General features: G+C 40.6%; 1 protein-coding gene across 5 annotated transcripts in view; it reads right to left on the reverse strand.

Moving 5' to 3' along the window:
• dpp6b (dipeptidyl-peptidase 6b) overlaps positions 1-24,845 on the reverse strand; it is a 697,001-nt gene that overhangs the window by 655,309 nt on the left and 16,847 nt on the right. For 4 of the 5 annotated variants that reach the window (XR_015850702.1, XR_015850703.1, XM_088337961.1 and 1 more), the window contains exon 1: positions 19,465-19,949. The exons of the other annotated variant lie outside the window; for it this stretch is intronic. Coding sequence is in view for 2 of the 4 variants with exons in the window: in XM_088337961.1 (XP_088194087.1) it covers positions 19,465-19,773 (309 nt within the window). In the remaining 2 variants the exon portion in view is untranslated. Of the gene's footprint in view, positions 1-19,464; positions 19,950-24,845 lie in introns of those variants that run through there. 5 annotated transcript variants of the gene reach the window in all.

The raw sequence follows: 24,845 nt of genomic DNA on the forward strand, positions 1-24,845 counted from the left end.
GGGGATAATTTGACAGGCTGCAAGCTCCAGAGCAGTCACTCGATAAATATTGGCCCATCCCCAACTGCACTTCCCTTCTACAGCAGAAGAATCATTATCAACTCCACCCTTGTAATTGTGCTCCCCACGAGGTCCACACACTCAACTTCACTGTAAGCCAGCCATCGACTTTCGGCTGAGGGAAAAGCAATCTTTCAGTCTCTGCTTTGGGGATCTCTGCAGCTCCAAATCTCAGCCTGAATTCTGTTTGATCCACGACGAGTGCTTGAAAATGGTGATGAGCATGCTGGATAAGCACAGCAGGAATGAAAGCACTTAAAAGTTGTGAGAGAAAAAAAAAAGGGGGGGGGGGGCAGTAGGTGTCCAATTTTCTCATCCAAAAAGCTTTGTTTGTTCTGACGGCTACTTTTTCTTCTTGGAAACGATTCAAAACAGAAACTGCACATGTTATCTATCAAAGTTGGCATTGTGTCAGCTATTATCTGACTACTCTTATTAACACCTCAGGAATGTACAATGTCTGGCTAGCCACCTAGCTTCTTACTGGACAACAATTTTGCTTACTGTCTGCTCCAAGCAAACAGGGCCCTCAGGGCAACCTACATTTATCGTACAGAAATTTTGGATCTGGTTTAGACATTCTCTAATCAACTAGTTTATTTACTATTCAACCTCCCTTCTAGTAATTTCACTCGAGAAATACCTTCCATCCAGCCATTATTTGCACCATTTATCTTCAGTAGGGTCCAGAGCCCAATCCAGCTGTCCTCGGATGGTGGGAAGGGACACCCTGAACAGGTTGCAGGGCACACAGGGACAAACAACTCACACGCTCATTCACACCTAAAGACAATTTGGACCGGACAATTAACCTGAATGACCTAAATGCATGTTTTTGGAATGTATGAGGGAACCGGGGAGCTAGGAGGAAACCCACACAAGCACGGGGAAAACATGCAAACTCCACACAGAAAGGCTGGTGGCTTGATTTGAACCCATGACCTCAGAACTGTGCCGCGGACGCGCTAACCACTCAGCTGCCGTGCCGCTGAGAAATACCTTACCTCCCTAAATTCTAATGCAAACATCTACTTATCCCACTCGAAGTCAACAAGAAAAAGTAGGCGAATTTACTATGTGCAAGGGCGTCCTTATAGAGGAGAATGTGAGTGTTGAACATGTTTCTTGTGTATTGTGGGTCCAGTTTCTTTGTAAAGGTGTTTAAGGCGTTTAATATCTCATGCATCCATTCAATATGGTTGGTGTGAAGTGTAAAGAAGAGGTGAGCCGTGTCTTTTGAAATGAAAGTGGAATAAGGAGGCTTGATGCGGGTGGGAAAATGCTAGATTGCTTTTTTTCGGCCTCTAACACAGAGGAGGACCTCTTAAAGCTTATCTTCTAAAAGTAAGTTACATTTAACTTTATTTATCTTTATAGAGCATATCATTTTATAAAATGTTTATTTTTTAGTACAAAACAATACAGGTTACTTATACAAGCCTTAAACATACATATATAAACCTTAAACATACAAAATCTGGCACTGAAGCAACTTACGAACAAATTCTACTTACGAACGATCGTCCGTAAGTAGAGCAGTGTCTGTACAGGTATAGTGTTATTTGTCGAAGGTGGAATTGTGTCAGCTATTATCTGACCATTTTCATCAACACCTCGAGGATTTTTAATGTCTGGCTAGTCACCTATCTTCTTATTAACTCGCTGAATACAGTAATTGCTTTTTAGCTTACTGACTGTTCACAGCCAACCTGGCCTTTAAGGGATCCTAACTTCATTCCTACCTAAAATTTAGATCTGGTTTATTCATTGTCCAATCAATTTGTGAAATACTGATCAATCTCCCTACTAGTCAATTCCCTTTAAGAAATACCTTGCCTCCCTATTTTCTAATGCAATGGGGTTAACAAGAAAAAAACGTACTTGCTTTATTTTCTAACCCAGGGTTACTTCTCTTGGTAATTTCATGCAAAACAACACTAATTTATCATTGCCTACCTATTTAAATGAGTAAGGTAATTTTGATGCTTGTAGCCGGACAGAGTCGGACCATATCATATAAAGGTCAAAGAAAATAGGTCACGCTATTTTGGCAGTTCGTATCAGCTGACTGAGCAAAAATATGACATTTTGTGTTGAGCCGTAGCTATTAAAAAATACTTTATATTAGTGACAGGTATGTGGTAATCTGAAAAATACTGATATTGTCTTAATAGGATACTCGGGAGATTTTAATTTTTTTGGACTCAGCCAAAATGCAGCTAAAGATAAATGTTGGATCACGTTTGCACTCACAAAGGACTAGGAAGATTTTGATACTTTGGTAATGAACTGAACTTGTTGTATCCTCAATCATGCGTTGCCACTTCTTTGCGTCTGCCAAGGGGTGCGCACGTGTTGATCCGGTGTGGAAATAAGCTATGCTGCATTTTTGCGTGTGTGAACACTGTGCCGCTGTTGGATCATGGCCGAGACGATAAGAGAATGTGCCACAACAGATAGGCTTTGCCCTCAAACGAAAAGACAGCTTGGGGACTCCAAGGAAAGACTTTTGGGCTCTGCCGCTCCAATTCGCTCCAACAGAAATATTGTTGAAACTCCACCGCACTCACTTGAAAGTATGCTTTCATTATTAATAATTATTCTCCCGATGGTTCTCTTTGATGGGGAACGTTTGTTTAACACATTGTTTACACTTTCAAAGGAATAAAAGATGAGAATCCAATTTTAGGCAGCTACGGCAAATGAAATGCCTGAGTGGATATCCTAAAGAACAAGAACTTCCACTATCTAAAGTACATTTGGAATTGAGTTTCTGTAAAAGTGCCTCTTGAATTCAACATGCAACAGTTAGTAAATGTTTACTCAAATTTTCCCTGGAAAAGGAACGCCCGCTAAGTGCTCCAAGCAAAACGGCTCGAAATGCCTCAACCAGGTCGTTGTTGCACCAAAAACGTTCAATTGAACGGTGGAAAAAAATCAACACTGTATCATTGAACGTAAAACTTTAAAAAATATATACTTTTATTATGTCATTTTTAGAAAAAAAACATCTAAGAAAGTAAACAAATTGAATAAATATTTGACTGTGGTTGAACTAGAGGTAAGATCTTGGGCCTGGGCCTCATCAATCCTGGTTCGGGCTGGGCCAGGATTCTCTATTGCTGTTTTGTTAGTGACGGGACTTCCGGAGATAAATACAGCTTGTCCCACAATTTAAGGTGTCGTGTGCTCAGCTTATCCTCCAAATCTCTGAAACTGCAGAGGGTGGCTAAGCCCTGGAGGTCTGCAACGTACTGGTGGACCGACATACCGGGCCGCTGTTGACTCTGCCGCCGCACGTTGATGCTCTTTGAAGCAGCAAAGTGTCTAGGGAGATATGCAGTACAGTTCACAAATTTCCTGGTGGGTCCAAGGCTTCGAAAGATGTGCGGCGCGAGCTTCAAAGAGCAAGATGGCTTCTATTAAAGTTTCAAAAGATCCTAACCACCGGGGCCACAGGACTTGCCGATCGCCAGGCAGGGCGAGGAACTGAGGAAGGGGCGAGAATAGAATCTCCAATGTTCAATAACGTACCTGGAAACCAGCTCTGTGCATTGCTCACTGATGTTTATCAGCAGAGACCATTCTTATCACTTTAGTTTTCGGCAACCGCACACTTTACTAGCGTGATATCACATTGCTGTATCATTCCCCTGTGACTGTGTTACGTGCCACATATGCCATGTGTCCTTTGGTTCCTTTTCTTTGTCCGGCAGTGCCAGCGTGCTAATCAACATGCTAATCAGCTTGTGGGTGGCATGTCACTTACACTGTCCATCCCCATCCTCTCCCTTATCCTCAGAAACAAAATATGTAAATTCGGGTATTTTCAGGCTCGGCCCCACAAATCAAGTTAATTTGTCGGGTTGGAGCTGGCCTTAATACCAGTAGGCAGGGTCGGGTGTGGCTGGATTTTTTTCAGGCCCAATCTTACGTCTAGGTCAATTTTCACACATTGGCCCTCACACTACCTTTCTCAACCCTTGACATGAATTGCAAAACTGGATGAAGTGAACGATCTAAATCCACACGTCTATTTTTGAGATGCTGTCATGTCACAGACAGCAAGTAAGCAGAGCTGTTTTGTTTCGTGACTGATCTAATCTATCTGTCTTTGTTTGTCTGTCTGATTAATTAATACCATAGTTAGGTAATTAAAATATAACACATGTCTAATAATGATTTAACATCATATCATATCATGTATCATAAAATGTAATATCACATAATATGATAAAATGTAAGATGAGTGGTTAGCTCACAGCCCCAGTGCGGAGGTCCAGGGTTAACGGCTACCACAGCCTCCCTGTGTGAAGTTTGCATGTGCTCCCCGTTCCTGCGTGGGTTTCCTCCGGGTACTCCGGTTTCCTCCCAAATCTCAAAGACATGCATGGGAGGTGAACGTGAATAGTTGTATGTCTCAATGTGCCCTGCAACTGGCTGGCAACCCTGCCTACTGGCCAAAAGATAGGTGGGATGGGCTTCAGCACCCCTGCGACCCTAATGAGGATGAGCGAAACAAGCCTTTCATTTTACGGGACATGGTGAGTCATGCACGTTAGGAAGCCAGTCTGGCGTGGAAGGACAGGAAGGGACAGACAGGGCAGATAACGAATCAGGAGATCGAAAATAAACAGGAGAAATTAGATGGGAACAAAAACTGGAGAAAATAACAACAGGAAAAAAACAGACGAAAACAAAACTGGAACCTGAAATTAAACATGACTAAAATGAACGGAAATAATACCTGACTGGAAACAGGAAAACAGGACCGAGTCAGAACCCACGTCTTGTGGGGCAGAAGTTCGTTTGACGGGCTGACAACCGAAGCAAGAGAGCGCTGAGCTTTATATGGACAGAAAGCCAATCTTTCAACGAGCCACAGCTGGCACCACACGGGCGGGGCCAATTGGGCAATGACAATCATATCATATCATAAGAGATTTATTTTAGGGTACATCACCTTTAACATCCCTGGAAAACATCATTTAAAAAACAAAATGTCAGGTAATGAAATTTCTTATATAATGAGAGCTATGAATAAAAAAAAGAACGTGTTTAAACACATCATGTCGACATGAATTATTAATCATCACAATAACAGTTTGCATTGATGTGAAGATAAAAACAGCAGCTAAGGAAGCGGTTTAGCAGGCTTCAGAATGCCTTCTTTTCAGCGATGATTAATATTCACCGTCGTACAGGAAAGAACAAGGAGGCAGACAATGCCGCTGATGTGCTGCTGACAGGAGTGGCATGTTTGATAACGCTGATAAACGCGTTATTTTGCATTGCTGAAAGTCGCTGTTTGGGGAGGGTGAGCGACTGACCTGTTGCTAAGCCCCATGGGAAGAGAGGAAAGGACATGGGTCGATACCAACTAATTTTGTGCAGCGTGACACACAATCGCTGTCAAGATGTCTCAAATTGATCATTTTTCTTGAAAGAAATCCCACCAGGCTCACAGTGGACGCAAGCAATCGGATGTAGGCCTGCAAAGAGAGGGCTGCGTCATCTCCAGATGGCAGCCAGAAGCCTTTGGGTGTGTGTGTGTGTGTGTGTTTGTAGTTGTGTGTTCCCAGCTTCCAGCCTCGCCCTGTCCACCTTTGGAGCCATGGCAACAGCGTGCAAGAGGTCCTGCTGAGAAATCTGGATTATTTTTGCTCAACACTAAAACTTTTTAACTCCTAAATACATGTTCAATTTCTGCTTAAATTAGTGCTAAAATTTCCAATGACAGTCAATTCTTGGACTGATACCAGTGCAGCTTTCCTTGTTTTCAGATCTGATGAATTTCTGAAAACTGAAAAACCTCAGTCGAGTGCAGCATAGGCTTAAACATGCAATGTTATTTGGAGCAATGTTGTATTAGAGTGCACAGAGCAGATGCAAAAATGTAAAACATTCTGTAAATTGTGATTTTATTTTTTGGAATGTTAGTGATTAGACATCAACAAACACAGCAGAATAAAATGATTGCAATATATTGTTGTAATATTGAAATATGTCACAGCCCAAATTTGTCACAATTTGTTTTTTCTTTTACTTATAAATAACTCCAGCCAACCTGCACTGGCTCCCTTTCAGTTTAAGGTTATGTTGGTATTGTACAACATTTTGTATGGCTTGCCAACACATATTTTTCTGATTTAATTTTTCCGTATGTTCCTGCTCAGTTGTGCGGAACGGCGGCCAAGTGGTTGGCGCGTCCACGTCACAGTTCTGTGATCATATATATATATATATATATATATATATATATATATATATAGAGAGAGAGAGAGAGAGAGAGAGAGAGAGAGAGAGGAATATATATATATATATATATATATATATATATATATATATATATATATATATATATATATATATATATATATACATATATATATATATATATATATATATATATATATATATATATATATATATATATATATATATATATATATATATATATATATATATATATATATATATATATATACATACACACATATATAGCTTCTGCTTTGAAAATAGCTCACCAATACTGGGTCATTGTGATTTATTACTTGAAAATTATTAAATATGTTTAGCACTGTCAAAACTTTCTGTATTAGACACTTTGTGATGTTCAGTCTTCATTAATGTACTGTTTTTACTTGCCAATGCCCATTCCATTAAAGATTGAAAACATATGAGTTTTGGGTAATTACAAAGTGATTTTCTCTTTCATTTTCCCAATGTTTTGGAGTGAGAATAAATCTATTCCAGCCAAACATAATTAGCTTCACATTTGCCCGCATAGTATGGTATGGATTGTGTTACATGCTAATTTAGGGGGCACATTCAGAGCCCAGTCTGACAATTTTATTCATTATTCTTGCATAAAAGTGCCCCAGTGTGTTGAGTTTAGCGGCCACTTCAATATCTTCATTATCATGTATTGAGTTCCATTATTGCTGTGAGAAAAATTCTGCATATAAACAATGCTAGCTATCCCATTGGATACGGCTATAGTGGATGAGCTGACTTTCAATGAATCGGGTTACACAATATGTTTTTCAAGCACGAATGAACTTCTTTAGTTTAGGAGTAGGCTGATCAATCAAAATATCAATATTACTGATAAGAAACAAATACTTTGATTGGATTAATTATATTTTTCTGGGCAACGTACTGAAAATCCTAATGTCTTGAGATCGATACTTTGCTCCGCCGCACATTTCCTAAAAGCAATGATTCTCTAAGTAAATAGCGCAGCTCTTCTCTCTCTCACCAAGCCCCCTCAGCCACTCACAAGTTTATGCCTGAGCTGGTGACTGACAGGAACACTTTAAGCACCTCTCCCCACCTGGCCTGCTGCTCCGTCTTGCCTACCAGGCTGAAGAAAGGGCCAAATCCATGCGAGCACTTCTACCAGATGCTAAAAATGACAGAGGCAAACAGGAAGCGCCACGCAGTGTTCACTATTTTTGAACTACAGAAAAGGACAATGGCAGGAGTCATTTGGGTGGTAAAGTGGTCTGATACTGTAGCAACATCAGTTATCAGATTGGTATTGATCGATACTTACCATTATTAACATTACCGTTAATGATATTATTACTGTTATTATTATTCATAGTCCATCCATTAATTTTCTGCGCCACTTATCCTCACTAGTGTCACGGGGGTGCTGGAGACAGACAATTCACTGGCTCATTCACACCTAGGGACAGTTCAGATCGGCCATTCTACCTGACATGCATGTATTTGGAATGCCGGAGGAAACCCACGCAGGCACCAGAGAACATGCAAACTCCGCACAGGGAGGGTGCAGCAGCTGGAATTGTACCCTGGACCTCAGCATCGTAGGGCTGATCATTATTAATCATTAATAATGAAAATAGTTAATTGATAATCAACAATAATTAGTAGTTGATTATTATTATTATTATTATTGATAAGAATGATAACTATTGCCATTATTTAAAAAAAAAATAGTAGTAATAATAATTCATACTTAATTGTTATTATCATTAAAATAATAATAGTGATGATAACAATTAATACGTAATTATTAATTAGTTACTTTTTACTGTTAAACCATTTATTTGGATCGAATCAAGACCAAAATTCCCAGTATCGCCTACCCCTACCTTAAACTACTTCAAAGCAGTGCCAGGGAAGATATTAACATATAGCAGAGCCCTTCTTACATTAACAAGAAGTGTGTTTTATCTTCACTTTTTTCGTAGTTGTTCATGTACGAAGCCAAATAGCATCTAATATGCCACCTGCAGACGCTACTGCTGGATCTGTTCCTTCTGAACTCCCAAATCCTCACAGGATGAGACATTTAGTTGGCATAGAATTTGATAGTCAAAAGTACCGGTGTGAAATTTAAACCATTTAAATTAGAGGATGGCAGCTAATGGCCTCCAGTCATGAGAAGATGTTGCGAGAGCACATAAGGGTTCTCCTGCCAGATGAAAAACTGCGTAATCTCACTTTTTCAAGTCTTCCTCTGGAATGATATCACATCCCCTCAGTCCATCACAAGTGCGACTTTTAGAATATCTTAAATCATAATTAAGCAGCGTTGGAGCCTTGGGAAAGGCCTGCGGGGATGAAGCTATCACTCGTGACAGTTTAGACGTCATACGCTGAAAGAAGCTTTTACTGTCACTGCTTTTAAATGATGGATGCAGGTTGGTATTTTGCAGACTCCAAAGCTAATCTAGCGAAACAGTTTCACCAAAATATGGGCTTTAAAATGTTTACTCCGGCAATACATGGCCATGGAGGAATACTTTGCAGTTCCTCTTACATATTACAACACCAAGAGTTTCTGTCTTTCATTTCCACATACTGCAAATTTCTGGTAAATGCAGAAAAATAAGAAAAAAAAATATTTTCTAACATTTTAGTTAGTGTTCATTTCCAGCTACTGCAGCCTCCCCATATGGAGTTTGCATGTTCTCCCTGTGACTGAGTGGGTTATTTCCGAGCACTCTGGTATCCTCCCACATTCCCAAAAACATGTATGTCAGGTTAATTTGCCGGTCTAAAATTTCCTTAAGTGTGAATGAGCGAGTAAGTTGTCCGTCTCCAGCTGACCTCTGACTGGCTGGCGACCAGGGTGTCGCCTGCCCACTGCCCAAAGAATCCTAGGATGGGCTCCAGCACTCCCGCGACCCGAGTAAGGATAAGTGGTGCAAAAAATGGATGGATTGATGGAATTCAAAATGGATATATTTTCTGATATATCTTTTAAAATTATCATATCCTCCAGTCTCCCCTCCTCATTCGACCCCTTTCAGTTTGCCTACCGGACAAACCGCTCCACCAGGGATGCCATCTCCTCTGCGCTTCACCTGAGCCTGACACACCTAGGGGAGAAGAACACCCATGTGCGGATGCTGTTCCTGGACTTCAGTTCAGCATTTAACACCATCATCCCACAACATCTGGTAGACAAAATGAGACTCCTGGGTTTCAACACCCCCCTGCGGAACTGGCTGCTGGACTTCCTCAGTGACAGACCCCAATCAGTGCGGATAGGTCAGAACATCTCAGATGTCATCTACCTCAGCACGGGCTCCCCCCAAGGCTGTGTCCTGAGCCCCTTGCTGTTCACCTTGATGACACACGACTGCGTCCCTAGGTCCGCCACAAACCACATCGTGAAGTATGCTGACGACACAACAGTGGTGGGCCTCATCAGGGACGACAACGACCTGGCCTACAGAGAGGAGGTGGAGCAGTTGGTGGCCTGGTGCAGGGACAACAGCCTGGTCCTGAATGTTGACAAAACTAAAGAGATCATTGTCGACTTTAGGAAAAACCAGCTCAAACATGCCCCACTTTGCATCAACAACAAGGCTGTGGAGGTTGTCAGCAGTATCAAGTTCCTAGGGGTGCACATTACAAACAAACTCACCTGGTCCGTGAACACTGCATCACTGGTTAAGAGGGCACAGCAGCGCCTGTACTTCCTGCGGAGGATGAGGAGAGCCCACTTGCCCCCACCCTCCCTCATCACATTCTACAGGGGCACCATAGAGAGTATCCTGACCAGCTGTATCTCTGTGTGGTGTGGAGGCTGCAGCGCTACCGACTGGGGTAGTGTGAGTAGGGTAACGAGGACAGCAGAGAAATTAATCGGGAGTACACTTCCCTCCATTCAGGACATTGGCCAGAAGCGCTGCCTATCCCATGCTAAGAACATTATCGGGGACCCCTCTCACCCCCATCATGGACTGTTCACTCTGCTAGCCTCTGGGAAGAGGTACTGCAGTGTGCGGTAGAGGTAAGATCGGGCCCAAAAAAAGCACCCTAGCCCGACGCAGGCCCGAGGGGTATTAAACCCGACCCGGACCGAGCCCGACTAATTAACTGGATTTGCTGGCCCGGCCCGAGGGGGCCCGAAATTACATATTTTATTTATAAGGAGGGGTGATTTATGATAACAAATTAAACTCTGCCTTTTGTTACAACATCTAGGCCTAAGTTAAATAAAACTGTATAAACATTTACATCTTTTATATTTCTGTGTCTGCACTGCAGATGTTACATTAAGCGACAATCTGTCATTGACGTTTTTTTTTTTTTGAGGTAGCGAAAACATTTAAGGGCGTCCGTCATTTTGACGACTTGATCATTGGGCCATAATCCACAGCAGCAGTAGTAGTACGTCCTTAAGATTTTAGCGCGGCACTATCATTGAGGGGGTGTTGACGTGTCGTGCCCTTTTCCGACTCCTATGCAAATCCCCCCCCCCTGATCGTATTCTATATAAAACGCTTATTAAAACAATAAAGCTAGCTAATTATAATAATTGGGAGATCCTAGTCTATATAACGCGTTTATTTAAACAATAAAGCGTGATTTTATTCTGCAAATTGCGTTTTTTAACGCGGATGAAAATGTCACCAACGTCAATGTACACTTCCGACAAAAGCGATCGTATTCTATATAAAACGCTTATTAAAACTCTTACCAGAGTGCGTTTTCCTCGTCAGTTCTCCTCTCTTGAGTTTATCCTTAACTTCTTGTTGGTCCGACTCCATATCGGGGATACCAGGCCAAAATCACGCGAATTTGCGGAGGGGAAGATTATTAAGAGGACAGCATTCACGTCACGTCACGTGCACAGAGCATGCTCTGGCTCCGTTAAAAGCAATTACAGCTCCTTCTCCGTTTTATCCAAATTATTTATTTTATAACAAGTATTCCTTGGTCTAGTATCCATACATAGTTTAAGTATATATTTTTAATGAACATATATTTATAATTATTAATTAATTAAAAAAAAAAAAAAAAAAAAAAAAAAAAAAAAAAGCAGGACCGAACCCGACCGGACCCGACCGTATGACTGACATTTCAGGCCCGACCCAGCCCGAAATTGCCTCGGGTTCGGGTTCGGGTTCGGGCTCGGGCCATGAATCTTAGCTCTAGTGTGCGGTGCAGGACCACCAGGTTCCGCAGTAGTCTAGTCCCCCTGGCCATTAGAATGTTAAATGGCCAATCTAACATATAGTTAACCTAAATCTTAACGGCTGCTAATCTGACTTTTTGCACTACTGGCAGTTCTTTATAGCTTGCCACTCCTTGCACATTTGCTCTCTGCACTATTGTACTTACAGCGTTATTGTTACAGTGTTAATGTTACTGTTTACCTGACTTGTTAACCTGAATGCCCATTTTGCACATCTGGTTAGCTACTCCTCTTGCACTATCGGCACTATGGTAAAATACTAGCTGAGAAAACTACAGGTATCGTAAGAAATTTGAAACTTTGTTACTCTATGCCGCCATCTCCTGGCTTGAAATCATAATTGCAGCCTCAGTCACCTCAATCATGATGCCTGTGCACCTGCATGGAATTTCTTAGACCTGCTCGAACTATCTCTTCTTGTTTCATCTTTTTGGGCGTTTGGGTTTCCGTTTGGGCGGCACGGTGGGTGGGTGGTTAGAACGCAGATCCACACTGTGGAGGTTCAGGGTTTCAGCTACCACAGCCTTTCCGTGTGAAGTTTGCATGTTCTGCCCGTTTCCTCCGGGCACTCCGGTTTCCCCTCACATTTAAAAAACACGCATGTCAGGTTAATTGGCCCTTCCAAATTGTTCCTAGGTGTGAATATGCGAGTGAGTGGTCTGTCTCTGTGTGCCCAGTGTCCAGGGTGTCCCCTGCCCACTGCCCAAAGATGACTGGGATGGGCTCCAGCACCCCCGCAACCCTACTGAGGATAAGCAGTGCAGATGATGGATGAATGGGTTTCCGTTTGGACTGCATTTGAAACAGGTATTTTCTTACCTTTACCATGTTTATGCTACACTAACAAAAAACTGCAATGAAGAGCATAAAGAAACTTCGCAATTTCCCCTCTTTCTCCCCCCTTTCCTTCTACCTAATGTGTTGCAGAAAAAATAGAGGCTCTTTGAACTCAATTGGGCATTTTTTCACACATATTCAATGGACAAAATAATACTTTTAACTTTTAAGGACACCTCAATCGCCACACCCTAAATGTAATAATTAAAAACAGAATGTTAATTGTGATACAATGCACTTTCTTGAAAGAATGATTGAAATTGAATTAGGTCCCCTGGAAACTATAAGTTAAAATAATTGCTGCTCCTCCCTTAATGATGCCACTCAACACCTTAACTTCCACTCACACAAAGCGTACTCTTAAAGGTATTCCTGAATTCTTAATAATGCAAAATTTGACGAAACAGTACACTGTCGTGGCATAAAATCTATATAAATCTCAATTGTATGTCCCAATTATTTTCTAAATCAAAGCATTTTGAAGACAGCGTGTCTTGTCTTTGTCATCCTGAGCCGTGACATCATTGTAGGACCGCCGCCCTAACAAGCAGATCAACATTATTTTACGTGTTAGTCGAAGAGGTTACGAGTGTTTTAGGGAATTTTTTAGTAGTTTTGTGGAGAATGCCTTGGCGTCGTGTCACATGTGGATGCAGTACTGATACATTGAAGGGTGAGCAGCCAAAAAGGGGCTAACTGGTAAAAATAGCACACGGAGACACGCCAACGGGGGGCTAACTGGTATGGATCAACAAAAGGTGGCCACAGCCTCGGCGGAAAAACGCGATGCTGGCTGACCTAAAAACACGCAGTGAGCAGCCAGACTAACCGGGAACAAACAACAAAAAGCGGCAATGACTACGATGATAAATGTAAAGCCAGTTGGAAATAGACCAAAGTACACGTGGTGGGAAGGCAAACAAATCAGGAAAGGTCTCAGCAGTGACAGTAAAGGAAAGCAAAGTTTCAATTTCTCCAAACAAAAATAAACGGTATGTAATTGCTGTTTACTAAAATCGCTGTTTGTTTCAGAGCTTATCTCATATGTCCAAATGTGGTAATGGTTATAGGTTGACCAATTATCAGGCGGGCCGTTTATCGGTCAGGCCGATTATTAGGCGGGCCTTTTATCGGGGCCGATAATTGGGAATTTGACAGATATTGGTATTGGTGTTTATATTCATTTGTCTGGCCAATTATTCAGGGTCTCTAAAGCAGCACATCTCTCCTCTGTTTCTCAAACTTCTCCCTTGCCCTTCTCCTCTCCCCTTCCTTAACTACTTGAGGGAAATGAACTTCGCTGACATTCCAGAACGACTATCCTACCGGATGTAATTACATGTTGCCTGTTCCAAATATTGATGGAATTTTTCTGTTGGGGTGCCCAAATTTATGCACCTGCCTACTTTTGTTTAAGCAATTATTGCAAACTTTCTGTAAATCCTATGAACTTCATTTCACTTCTCAGATATCACTGTGTTGGTCTGCTATTTGATATATTTAACTGAAATTGCTGATCCGAACAACCAATGATTGATAGAGGAAAATCTTGAAAATGGTCAGGGGTGCCCAAACTTTCGCATATGACTGTAGATGGAAACCGATGGTACATCGTCTCCATGCTCAATTTGAGCTCTCCAAATAACAACAGCGAGAACAACAACAGCAAACTTTGACCACAGGATGCAATCTCAGCATTTATGGGTCGGCGAGAGGGTTCAAGCAATTTCATGCTCTGCCACTGCTGAATTTGGGGGCCAAAGGTGACCTCAAGGTTAATGCCGCATTGCAAAACAGCCTGGGACCAGAAACAACACTGAGGTCAATTGTTAGGACGTCGCCGCAATGTCGCGCCTCATTAAAGAGATGCGATGTGGACGGCCAGCTCCGCCTCACTGCCAGACATCAATATTGCGGGGACGCGGCAGCGCATCGGAAGCCATTTTGTGGAGGCAATCAGTACAACAGCCAACAAGCCCAATCAAGAGCACTTTCCGTGGCCTGGATTCAACCTGTTGGTGTATTATCGAGGGAATCAAAGCAGCCCTTTGTTTTGACTCTTTTCTTAATTAAAGCAGGGAAAAGCAGCTGCAACGATGCGGGGGCGCGGCTACAAAGTCATACGACGGCAATATGGATATTTCAGTGAGAAGGACGCTCACGTAAGATTAAGTGGCATTTGCATATCAAGGTGAACTTGGGACACATTGCACTTTTTTTAATGTACAACAATTTTTTTGTCACTAAAAAAAACTCAAGTGTACCCAAGTCTTATCTTGAGACCATAGCAGAAACTAAAAGTGTTACGTTCGGATATTGATATCAGTCTGATATTATCCCACAAAAGAGTACCAGATATTATCGGATATTGGTGCAAATCTTCAATATTGGCTTAAATTCTGTCACTCATAATAGTGTGCACTCCAGTTTTTGCTCCTCATTTTTGGTTTGCCATGAACAACGCAGATTTGAAGGGAATGGAACAAAAATAATGATAATAAACCTAACCTAAATTAACTCAAGGAATAAGAATCGTCAGATTCAGAATATTTATTGTCATTGTCAAAGACCAACAAAACTTTGTTTGGAAAATACATTCATCCAATAATTAAAAGAAAATACAAAATCCACAGAATGAATATCCAGAACAAATATCCACAAATCTCAAGAACCATAAAAAAACGATGTAAACACTAAAAGTGCACACATGGTATCATAAAAACTTAACAGTAGCATAAGTCAATGTAAAGGTTCAATGGCATCCGATGGTCATCATTATTCACTCAGGAAGAAAGGTCCAATTCCAAACTGTGCTGTGCTCTATATGTAATAAAATAAAAATGTTCCGTCACAAACAACTGCATGTAAAAATATTTTACTATCAGATCGAATATACCCCAGGTTGCAATATCAATGCAGTATCATAACGTACGTAGAAAAAGTCTTATTGTGACACTCCTAATAAAACTGTTTTAAATACCGATACATGCATGCCAAAGACAGGACAATTGAGGAAATTTCAACATAAAAAAGTGCACTGTGTTGCTTTAATGCATCTCCGAAATTCATTTTTGTGTTCAATATTCAAATCGTTCCCCAATGGAAATTATAAGTAATTGTATAGTAATACTTTTCTAAATCTATATTAAATGCATCGCTGCTTTTGTTGTGAAATAAAATGGAAAAATCCCCCTTCTAAGGGAAAAATAGTAGGTTTTCATCGGAAAGCTTTTCCCTATGACAGCGGCTATACAGCATATTGGTAATGAAGAGACTTGTGGGAGTTGTACTTTATATATTAAAATTTTCTGCAAGCAGAGCACGAACTCGAAACACGAAGAGATTGTTTCTCTTTAGAATCAGCATATTCAGACAGATGAGACATCATACAGTTACTCCATACCAAATAAATTGTGCACAAGTAAGTCAATTTATGATAACAGTTCATCTTAGCCAGAAGCATCCTTCTTTTTGCTAGTGCTGCAACTTTCACGCATTTGAAGGTACAGTATTCAATTGCCAAAGTCATTTTGATTTTTTTCACTTGTGCAGCACCCTGTACCCTGCGATGGTTGTTTTAAAGTGCTCATAATTAAAGATGAGTTACAAACGTGGCTATCTAGCTTCTACAAGGCTAACATGTTTCTTCACAATCTTACTGTGACTCATACCTAAGAGAGCATTTCTAGAGCGTAGTCAATTATCCCCTTTGGTTGAAGCTTGTATTTGATTATCACCTGGTTGACACCTAGAGGTGGGATTTGGCCCACAAATGCTTGCCTGCCTCATCAGTGTTTATGCTAGCCACTCTTGCTCAAGCTCAAGCTAGGTTTTGCTGGCCGCTCTTTAGCCGATGCAGCGAGTTCATGCTAGCCACTCTTGCTTGCCACTGACGCTAGTCCCTACTCACTTAAAATAAATGGGATCATACAAAATGTGGTCTCTGTGAGGAACAATAAAATTGTTGCATTTGAATATTTCAATATTACACACACTAGCACTGTCATACAGTTTACAGGGTACGTACACTATTTTCATTGCCAAATTCAAGTACTTTGTAAGGACTTCCAAGGCCAATTTTCCAATTTCTCCAATACATATTAAAGAATAAATCCGATGTGAATCATATATTTTGCAGAGCCACAGATATATCTGCAGTTTGCATATTCTATATTGAATCCTGCGAGTAGATTTCTCAAGTTATAACATTTTTAGATCTTGATTAAACTGTGAATACATTTGTGGATCTGCACAATATGTGTGTAAAGATGTTTCATAGAAATCGCTCCTCATAGATGTGTTAAGTAAAATGAAGCTTACATTTTCAGTTGCAGAAAGTTTTTCCATTACAACGCCGTCTTATTTTTTTACATGGCCCATAACAAATGTCCATAACTGATACGTAATCCTTGCACTAAGACCCAATTTATACTGCCCTGTTTAAGTGTAGCATGCACCTACCCTATTGGATGCGACCCATAAGGGGCGATGACGCTTGATCAGACAATGCCATACATCCTAATGGCAGCCTCCGTTAAACACAAGGGGAAAACAAATGTTATAACAAAGCAAAGCCACCAGAGAGCAGTGTTAGCATCATTTTTAAGCAGACTTGTTGAGAAATATGGTAACAATTTCAAGCATTTACAAGTATCACACCCAAAATTCAAGCACTTTTAAATCCTTGAAAATATACCATTAAAATACAAGGATTTCAAGCTCCCATACAAACCCAGAGTTTAACTTTTCAAGTTTTTAGATATTCATGTTTCATATGAATGGAGAATCTTGATGTTGAGCTTTTGTTTGTTGTATGGATCAAAAACTATATAGAATAAGGAGTTGAATTAAACTTGCATCATAGTATTCACATGATTGGACTGATTGTGACACCAAGGAAAATTTACATTCAACTTTGTGCACGGCCACCAACCACCGCTTTGACCCAGTCAAACCGTGACCATAATTTTTCTTCAACCTGAACTTGTAGGAACATTTGAAAAATCTGAATGTTTTCATCAGGTGTACCAAATCGAAAACCAAATCGTCAGATGCATCCTCTTGCTTTTTAAAGCAATACAAGGTCCATTTAGTCTTTAGTGGTAGAGTTACAACAATGCGCTGCTGATTGTCTTTAACAAGCCTCTTGTAACAAATGAATTAGTCATCTCTCAACCCATGAAGGTCAGTGTGACTGTTTGAACACTGTTGCAGATAAATCAAATGGTGCCACCAAAGACATTAAATATGCAAAGCTGTCATAATACCAGAAGGGGAGAGTTAGCCGTTGGTGCCTTGAAACAGAAATAGTCAACAGTACAGTATTGTCCTATTTAGTCTCAATAAATGAACCTGGAAAGATCTTCTGAAGCAACATTTATGACCCTTAAAAATGCATTATTAAAAAAAATAATGCTCATCCAAAACATAGGCCTAATTTTATGGCTGAGAAAGGCATGGGCATACTTTTTAAGTTTGGATTTTTTTTAGGATTTCTAAACAGAACACCAAGTGCCAATGGTTGCTAGTTAGCCCAAAGGACAACGTGAATATGCTTCAGCCCGCCAGTGATGGGACAACTTGACACAGAAGAATTAAAACAGACAAAGAATGTGTCATGTCCTACACGGTTGTCATGGCGCCCAGCTGGCCCCGCCCCTTGACACCGGCTGAGACACATTGGACTGACTGCTCTTGGAGCGCTTAAGCGCGCCTTTTGGAACTGCCCGCTGCCAGATCATTGCTTAACCTTGTTGAAAACCTGTTCAAGCCTGTTTGTTCTGAGTAATGCCTAGATTGTAATTTTGCCTGCCTTCGAACCTGCTTTGTTTTGTTTTTGGTCCGTTTGTGTGTTGGACGACTTTACTTTCTCAATTAAAGTGACGGATCGTCTACGCAAATGAGTTCCGACTTCCTGCTCCCCGGCCCGTTTTGTGAGAGAATGTAAATATTTGTATATAGGCCTACATACTTTCTAAGTATTGAATGTATACATGTTTTTAAATATTTTTTTATTTGTTGAAAAAAAAATCAAATATTTTTACAAGTTGTTATTTGTCCAAAATCAACCCTTCAGTCCTGTTTTGATCATTTTGCTAGTAAGCAGCCATCCATCCATCCATCTATCGTTTGCACTGCTTATCCTCAGTAGGGTCGCAGGGGTGCTGGAGCCCATCCCAGCTATCTTCGGGCAGTGGGCTGGGGACACCCTGAACTGGTTGCCAGCCAGTCGCAGGGCACACAGGGACAGACAATCCGCTTGCTCATTTACACTTAGGGACAATTTGGACCGGCCAATTAACCTGACATGCATGTGTTTGGAATGTGGGAGGAAACCAGAGTGCCCGGAGAAAACCCACGCAAGCACAGGGAGAACATGCAACCTCTACACAGGAGGTTCGATCTCATGGCCTCAGAACAGTGAAAACTCGCAAACATCAAACTGTCAAAATAAACTGGTAGGTATTAAGTACTTTTGAAGGCTGCCTCAACCAACTACTGACACTAAAGACCAAAGACCTACCACTATGCTGCAGGGGTTTGACATACTGGCAAGTCATTATGCGTGGCAGAAATAAATATATTTTTTTCGATTTGGATATCATGTAAGTGCTAGATCAAATCTAATTTTAAAAGCTGAACATATTAGATTCCAGGCCATTCAACATTACAGAGAAATAGGTCATCTGTACTTCAGATGTCCCAATAATGTTATTTTGGCCCCATGTCTACACACGCATCCCACTGAAATAAAACAATATTGCATGTCTATGACAAAAAAACACAAAACCTTGGACCCCCAACAGAGTCAAAGTGGACCGCGGATCCATTACCAAAACCTGTTGCCTATGAGTCAGACGTGCTAACCCCCAGACAAGAGCCTACATGCTAATAATAGTTTACCACATGGGGATTGGGACGATAGGATTCAGAAATACCATTATTTTCATTGCTTCTTTGTAAAATGTTTCAGCTGAAATAACCAATGAACCCTACTGAATATTTTATTCACAGGTGCAGAACTAAAACTTTAAGGACAATATTAACCTGCTTTGCAAGTGCATTCTAACCTAAAGCGTGCATGCAAGCAAAATAAATCTTACGTCCTCGTCGTCCGGCGTGCATTTCCTTCGGCACTGGACGTGCTGCTTCGCATCCAGCAGGGGCTGGGGGTTCTTGCTCTCCTCGTCTGCCACCTGGCCGCCAAGCAGACGGCTGGCCTCGGGGGGCTGCGGGAAGGAATTGGCTGTGTTGATCTTGCCGGAGAACCTCTGGTACAACAAAGCCATGACCGGATTCTCGAGTGCGGGAAAGCGCGCGATTCCTGCAGCCCTGGAGCGCCCGTCGCGCGTAAAATTGGCACAGATTGTCGCTTCAGCTTTGTCCAAGGGGCTGCGCGTCCTTCTTTGCATGCACACCACGTTGCTCGTTACCCCTCCTCTTCCCCTTCGTCCACGATGTCAACAGCAGCAGCTCAGAGGAAGGCGCAGGCAACCACTTTGCTGTCACATAAAGATTTCGCCCGCTGCAGAATGTGCGCGGTCATAATAATGAAGGGAGAAAAGGAGCGCAGAAGAGGGTTGTCTGCGATGATGTCGTGCTCACGCGTGGAGCCGGTGAAGGATGCTCTGAGGCACACTCGCTCTGCATGCGAAATGTTCTCCAGTGGGGCAGAGCTTCTTTTTACGCATTGACCTCAAATCGCATCGTTTCGAAGATTGTTTCGAAGATCATTTCAAAGATTTTGCTATATACAGAGGGCGCAGGTGTCAATTTTAGTTGGGAATTGGTGCAAAATGCATTGGTTGCATGGTCCCATTACCGAGCTTGAGTGCCTCTCTGTGGCACTCTAAGGACGTGTTGAAATGTGCAGTGTCAACAGATGGTAACAAAATCCAGGATGTCCATTAATAAATGTCAATGAAAACTGGCATTGTTATAAAGCAGGGGTCGCCAAACTACGGCCCGCAAGAAGATTCAAAGGGCCACTTCTTGTCAGACATGGCCTGTAGTTATAAATACAGTATTTCCACTGGATGTCGCTAAAGCCACGCACCACCCCAAGCCATCCACTGTAGCTATGCATGTTGACTACCATTTATCAAACAGAGAACATTTGTGGAAACGTCCACCTTGATGTTATTTTATTTTAAATAATAGTCTTTGGTTAAAGCAATACAAATGCACTCACGTGGTTTTCTTAGCTGGGACCCCCATTAAATTTATATTATTCATTTCTGCTCATGGACAACATTCAAATAGCTGGCTACATTTTTTTTGTATATGTTTTTTTTTAGTTAATTTTATTTTTTGACACGTCTGAATGAACTCTTCCATTTTTCATCTTTCTTGGGGTTTAGGTTAGCAGTTGGACTCTTGTTGAAGAAGGCCTCTTCTTCAACAAAATTTGATCATTTTCATGCTACACTAACAAAAAGGAACCCCATGGTCAAGCATGACATAACTCTCCAGCACTCCCCCTACCCCCATTCCGCCCTCCTAATGTGTCCCGCCGTGAACAACTTTGCTAAAAGTAAGATAAAAGCAGATAAGTGTGGTCGGAAAAAAAATCCAGAGCTCTGTGAACTTAGTTGAGCATTGTTAACACATACTTAATAGAGAGAATATTTTACTTTTAACTTTTTGGGGACACCACAAATGATGCACCCCACCTTTACAAGTACTAAATTTATTTAAATATACATGTTTTTTTTTGGTTTGTTTTCAAGGAAAATCATATATGTTTATACAAATGATAATTACAAATTGTGCATTTCCATATGTATTCTCTATATTTGCACTTATTTAAAAATATTATGTTTATTTATTGTTTCTTTAAACCTTTACATTCTGTATTTAAGTTATATTCATAAATGTTTTTGTGTTTTCTATTTCCATTTCATTTGTACGTAAATAAAGGAAATAAAACTAGAATTATTTCCTGTCAATAATATGTTTTTGCTGCCCTTCTAGTCTGAATATAGTATACCTGATTTCATTGGGGGGGGGGTCGCTTTCACTATTAGCTGTCCACTGAAGAGGATATCAAAGTTTCCCACTGTTCAGGTAATGACCATAACAGGCCATGTGTTTGCTCAAGGAGAGGCATTATCATTCTTTTTATTATGCCTTACCAACCTTGAAAGCAAGTGTTAAAAAATTAGTCTCCTGTACTTGAAAAAACAAGTATATTTTGCTACTTAGTTCATATTCAAGAACAAAAAAAATAATAAACCAGGTCTAAAACCTAGAAAAGTATCAGAACCAAAAACAAAAACCAAACCTGACATGGTAATAGCAGAAAGGACAACAGATGTGTGAAATGGCAATGGCAATGGAGTCCAAACAGTCGTATATGAATGGCTGGATTGATTAGGGACAGGAGCCCTAAAATCTGAAACAACTGTGCCCAGTTTCATACCTGATTGGGACCCCCTGGGGTAATTTAGTGCCCCGGATCATGATAATACTGAAACAAATAAGTATTAGACCCCCCCAAAAATTGGAGTACCAGTAATTTTTGGACTGGTGTTCAAACAAAAAATCATCACCCAAACAAGCCCGAACACACCCAAATACAACCAACCAGCTGAACATTTGGCTTAGTGACATAAAGCGCCATCTTAGGTACTCTTGCCCGGTTAGGAATCCTCATTTCAAGAAGGATCTTCAGTCAGACAATATTTGTAAAGAATTAGTGATTAAGTGCCTTTTTTGCTTTCTTTTGCGGATAATAATGGGTCCCAAGAAAGATAGGAACAAAAAGAGCCGAGTTGAAAGCGCGTGAGCGGCACAGTTCTGAGGTCATGAGATCCAACTTTCCTGTGTGGAGTTTGCATGTTCTACCCGTGCTTGCGTGGGTTTCCTCCGGGCACTCCGGGTTTCCTCCCACATTCCAAAAACATCCAAATTGTCCCTAAGTGTGATTGGGTAAGTGAGTTGTCTATCTCTGTGTTCCCTGCACTGGCTGGCAACCAGTTTAAGGTGTCCCCTGCCCACTGCCTGAAGATAGCTGGGATGGGCTTCAGCACCCTCTGCGGCCCTACTGAGGATTAGTGGTGCAGATAATGCCAGTACCCCGCGACCCTACTGAGGATGAGCGGTGCAGATAATGGATGGATGGATGGATGTTTCATCTCTATTATATACACAATTAAATGAACATTGTTGTTGAGGTATTTATTATTGAGAACATTGTTGTTAATGTATTTATTATTCAAATCATAACTTTGGTTTTCGTGTATTTGAATACACTCTTGCTCAGTTTAATTGTGCATTTACCATGGTTTCCCCACGTGTTTTCGAGGTGGCTTGGGGGTTCGACACAACAATAGCATAGTGTTGTCACAATAACAATACTGTATTTTGAATCTGAATGGTGGACAATATAGCCTGAAGTTTTACCTTTAATTATAGCCCAAGATTTATATATATATATATATATATATATATATATATATATATATATATATATATATATATATATATATATATATATATATATATATATATATATATATATATATATATATATATATATATATATATATATTTTATTATTTTTTTTTTTTTTTAATGTTGAAACCTTTCAGAAAAGCAGCCCTTTTCCCCATGTGACAGTTGGTTCCTGAGGGTCACCCGGATGGGACACATTGGTTCACCTGGACCTCTCCTTAGGAAATCTTGGGTCAAATGCTCATTTTTTGTAGTATCGTTGTCAAATTTAAGGTGGAGCTGGGGAAGCCTTTGGGCTGTAATCCGTTGCGTTATTTAGGCCCATCGTCCTGCTACATTAATTTTCCAGGCAACTTTTTGGAGAGAAAATAGGTCCACATAAAGTTTTTTTTTGTGTGTGCATACTTAAACGTCCATAATTCAGAGCTAGTAGGAATAAAACAGATTTTAACTGTAATGTAGAAAATTTCAAAGTGTTACCTATCTTCAAAAAGGGACCAAAACTATGCTGATACTTCAAATGGTTCAAGTACAGTTTGGCGTTCAGGTAAAAATACCAGGTGACACTGCAATGGTAATATTTGGGGTATTTATGGTGGATAAGCCACACATTTGATCCATATTTGGGGTATTTTAGAATGAGTAGAAAATATATAAGAATAAATATCGCTACCCGCTTATGTAAGGAAATAATAATTTTTCGGTTCTTGAATAATTCGGTGTTCGAACACCAATCCCTAATGGATCATGATGGAGTAGCTAATTTCACTGTATGTATTCTCAAACATTCTTTGTCCTCCAAATATTCCTGCGCATGCATGTAAGAAGAGAAAAGTATGCTCCCTATGTGCAACATACACAGGGTTGGGTAGGGTTACTTTAACTTGATTACTTTTGGATTACTACAATACCAAATATGCAAATAAAAGACAAAAGAAACTAAATATGAATAAAATTACAAAATTTTGTGCAGGCTTGGGGAGTAACGGAATACATGGAACGGCAAAATTGATGTTGGCAAGCTGTTTGGATTTATTTTCATTTTGTTTCTGTCGCATTTTATGTTAGTTTTGCCGGAGATCAAAGAGATCAAAGCCAGGAAAGAAAGCTTACCACGTGTTGTGAGTCATAATTTTATTCATATTTAGTTTCTGTTGTCTTTTATTAGCATATTTGGTATTGGAGTAATCCAAAAGTAATTGAAAGTAATCAAGTTATAGTAACCCTACCCAACCCTGAAAATACACTAAACAGCAGTCGTCTTGCGAACATATACATATAATTGTTGAAATATGCTCAAAATAAACATGACAAAAGGGCCTCAAATCCCAACAGTATGTAAAGCTATTAAGTAAAAAACAAAACGCACACAAACAAAAATAAACTCATGGAGTTTGCGGTCGTGAATTTTTACAACCCTACAAAAATGTTTGTTAGTGGAGAAAAAGTCAGCGTTCCTTAGATGCAAACACGCAAAAACACACACGAATACACATACACACAGAGACACACTCACTCAAACCGATTTAGTGAACGTTGATACATTTAGTTTCGGCACACCATTTAAAAAGCTCATGCAGAGAAATAAGATCCTGCAAAGTCCAGACAAGAAAGCCACAGGGACTCAAACCCAGCACCTCAGAACTATGTTAACAACTCTTTAACCATGCTGCCAGAAGTGTTTTGACAGTACAATGAGTTACAAGCACATGTAAATTAGCTTTCAGAGACATGGATCTTACGGCTATCGATTCCAAGTCTTCCTTGATCTTCACATGTTCTGTCAAACATTTATAAAAAGACGCTAGACGTTGTAAGAAATATTTTGTCTCCCCCAACAACTTCATCTCACTGAACTCTTGCTCTCTCAACATCTGCACTTCCCCATCTTGCGTCTCAGGGCTAAAGTCATTTTGAAGTCTGTTAGTGGACGTATCTCACACAGTCAATTGCAAAGGATTTTACGGATGGAAGATCAGCTCCAATCCCACCCAGGAATGTGACTTCAAATATGTCGTTACTCCAAGCA

The sequence above is a fragment of the Urocampus carinirostris genome, chromosome 1 (assembly GCF_059441175.1).
Source record: "Urocampus carinirostris isolate Australia breed hairy pipefish chromosome 1, RoL_Ucar_1.0, whole genome shotgun sequence".
NCBI classification, from domain to species: Eukaryota; Metazoa; Chordata; class Actinopteri; order Syngnathiformes; family Syngnathidae; genus Urocampus; species Urocampus carinirostris.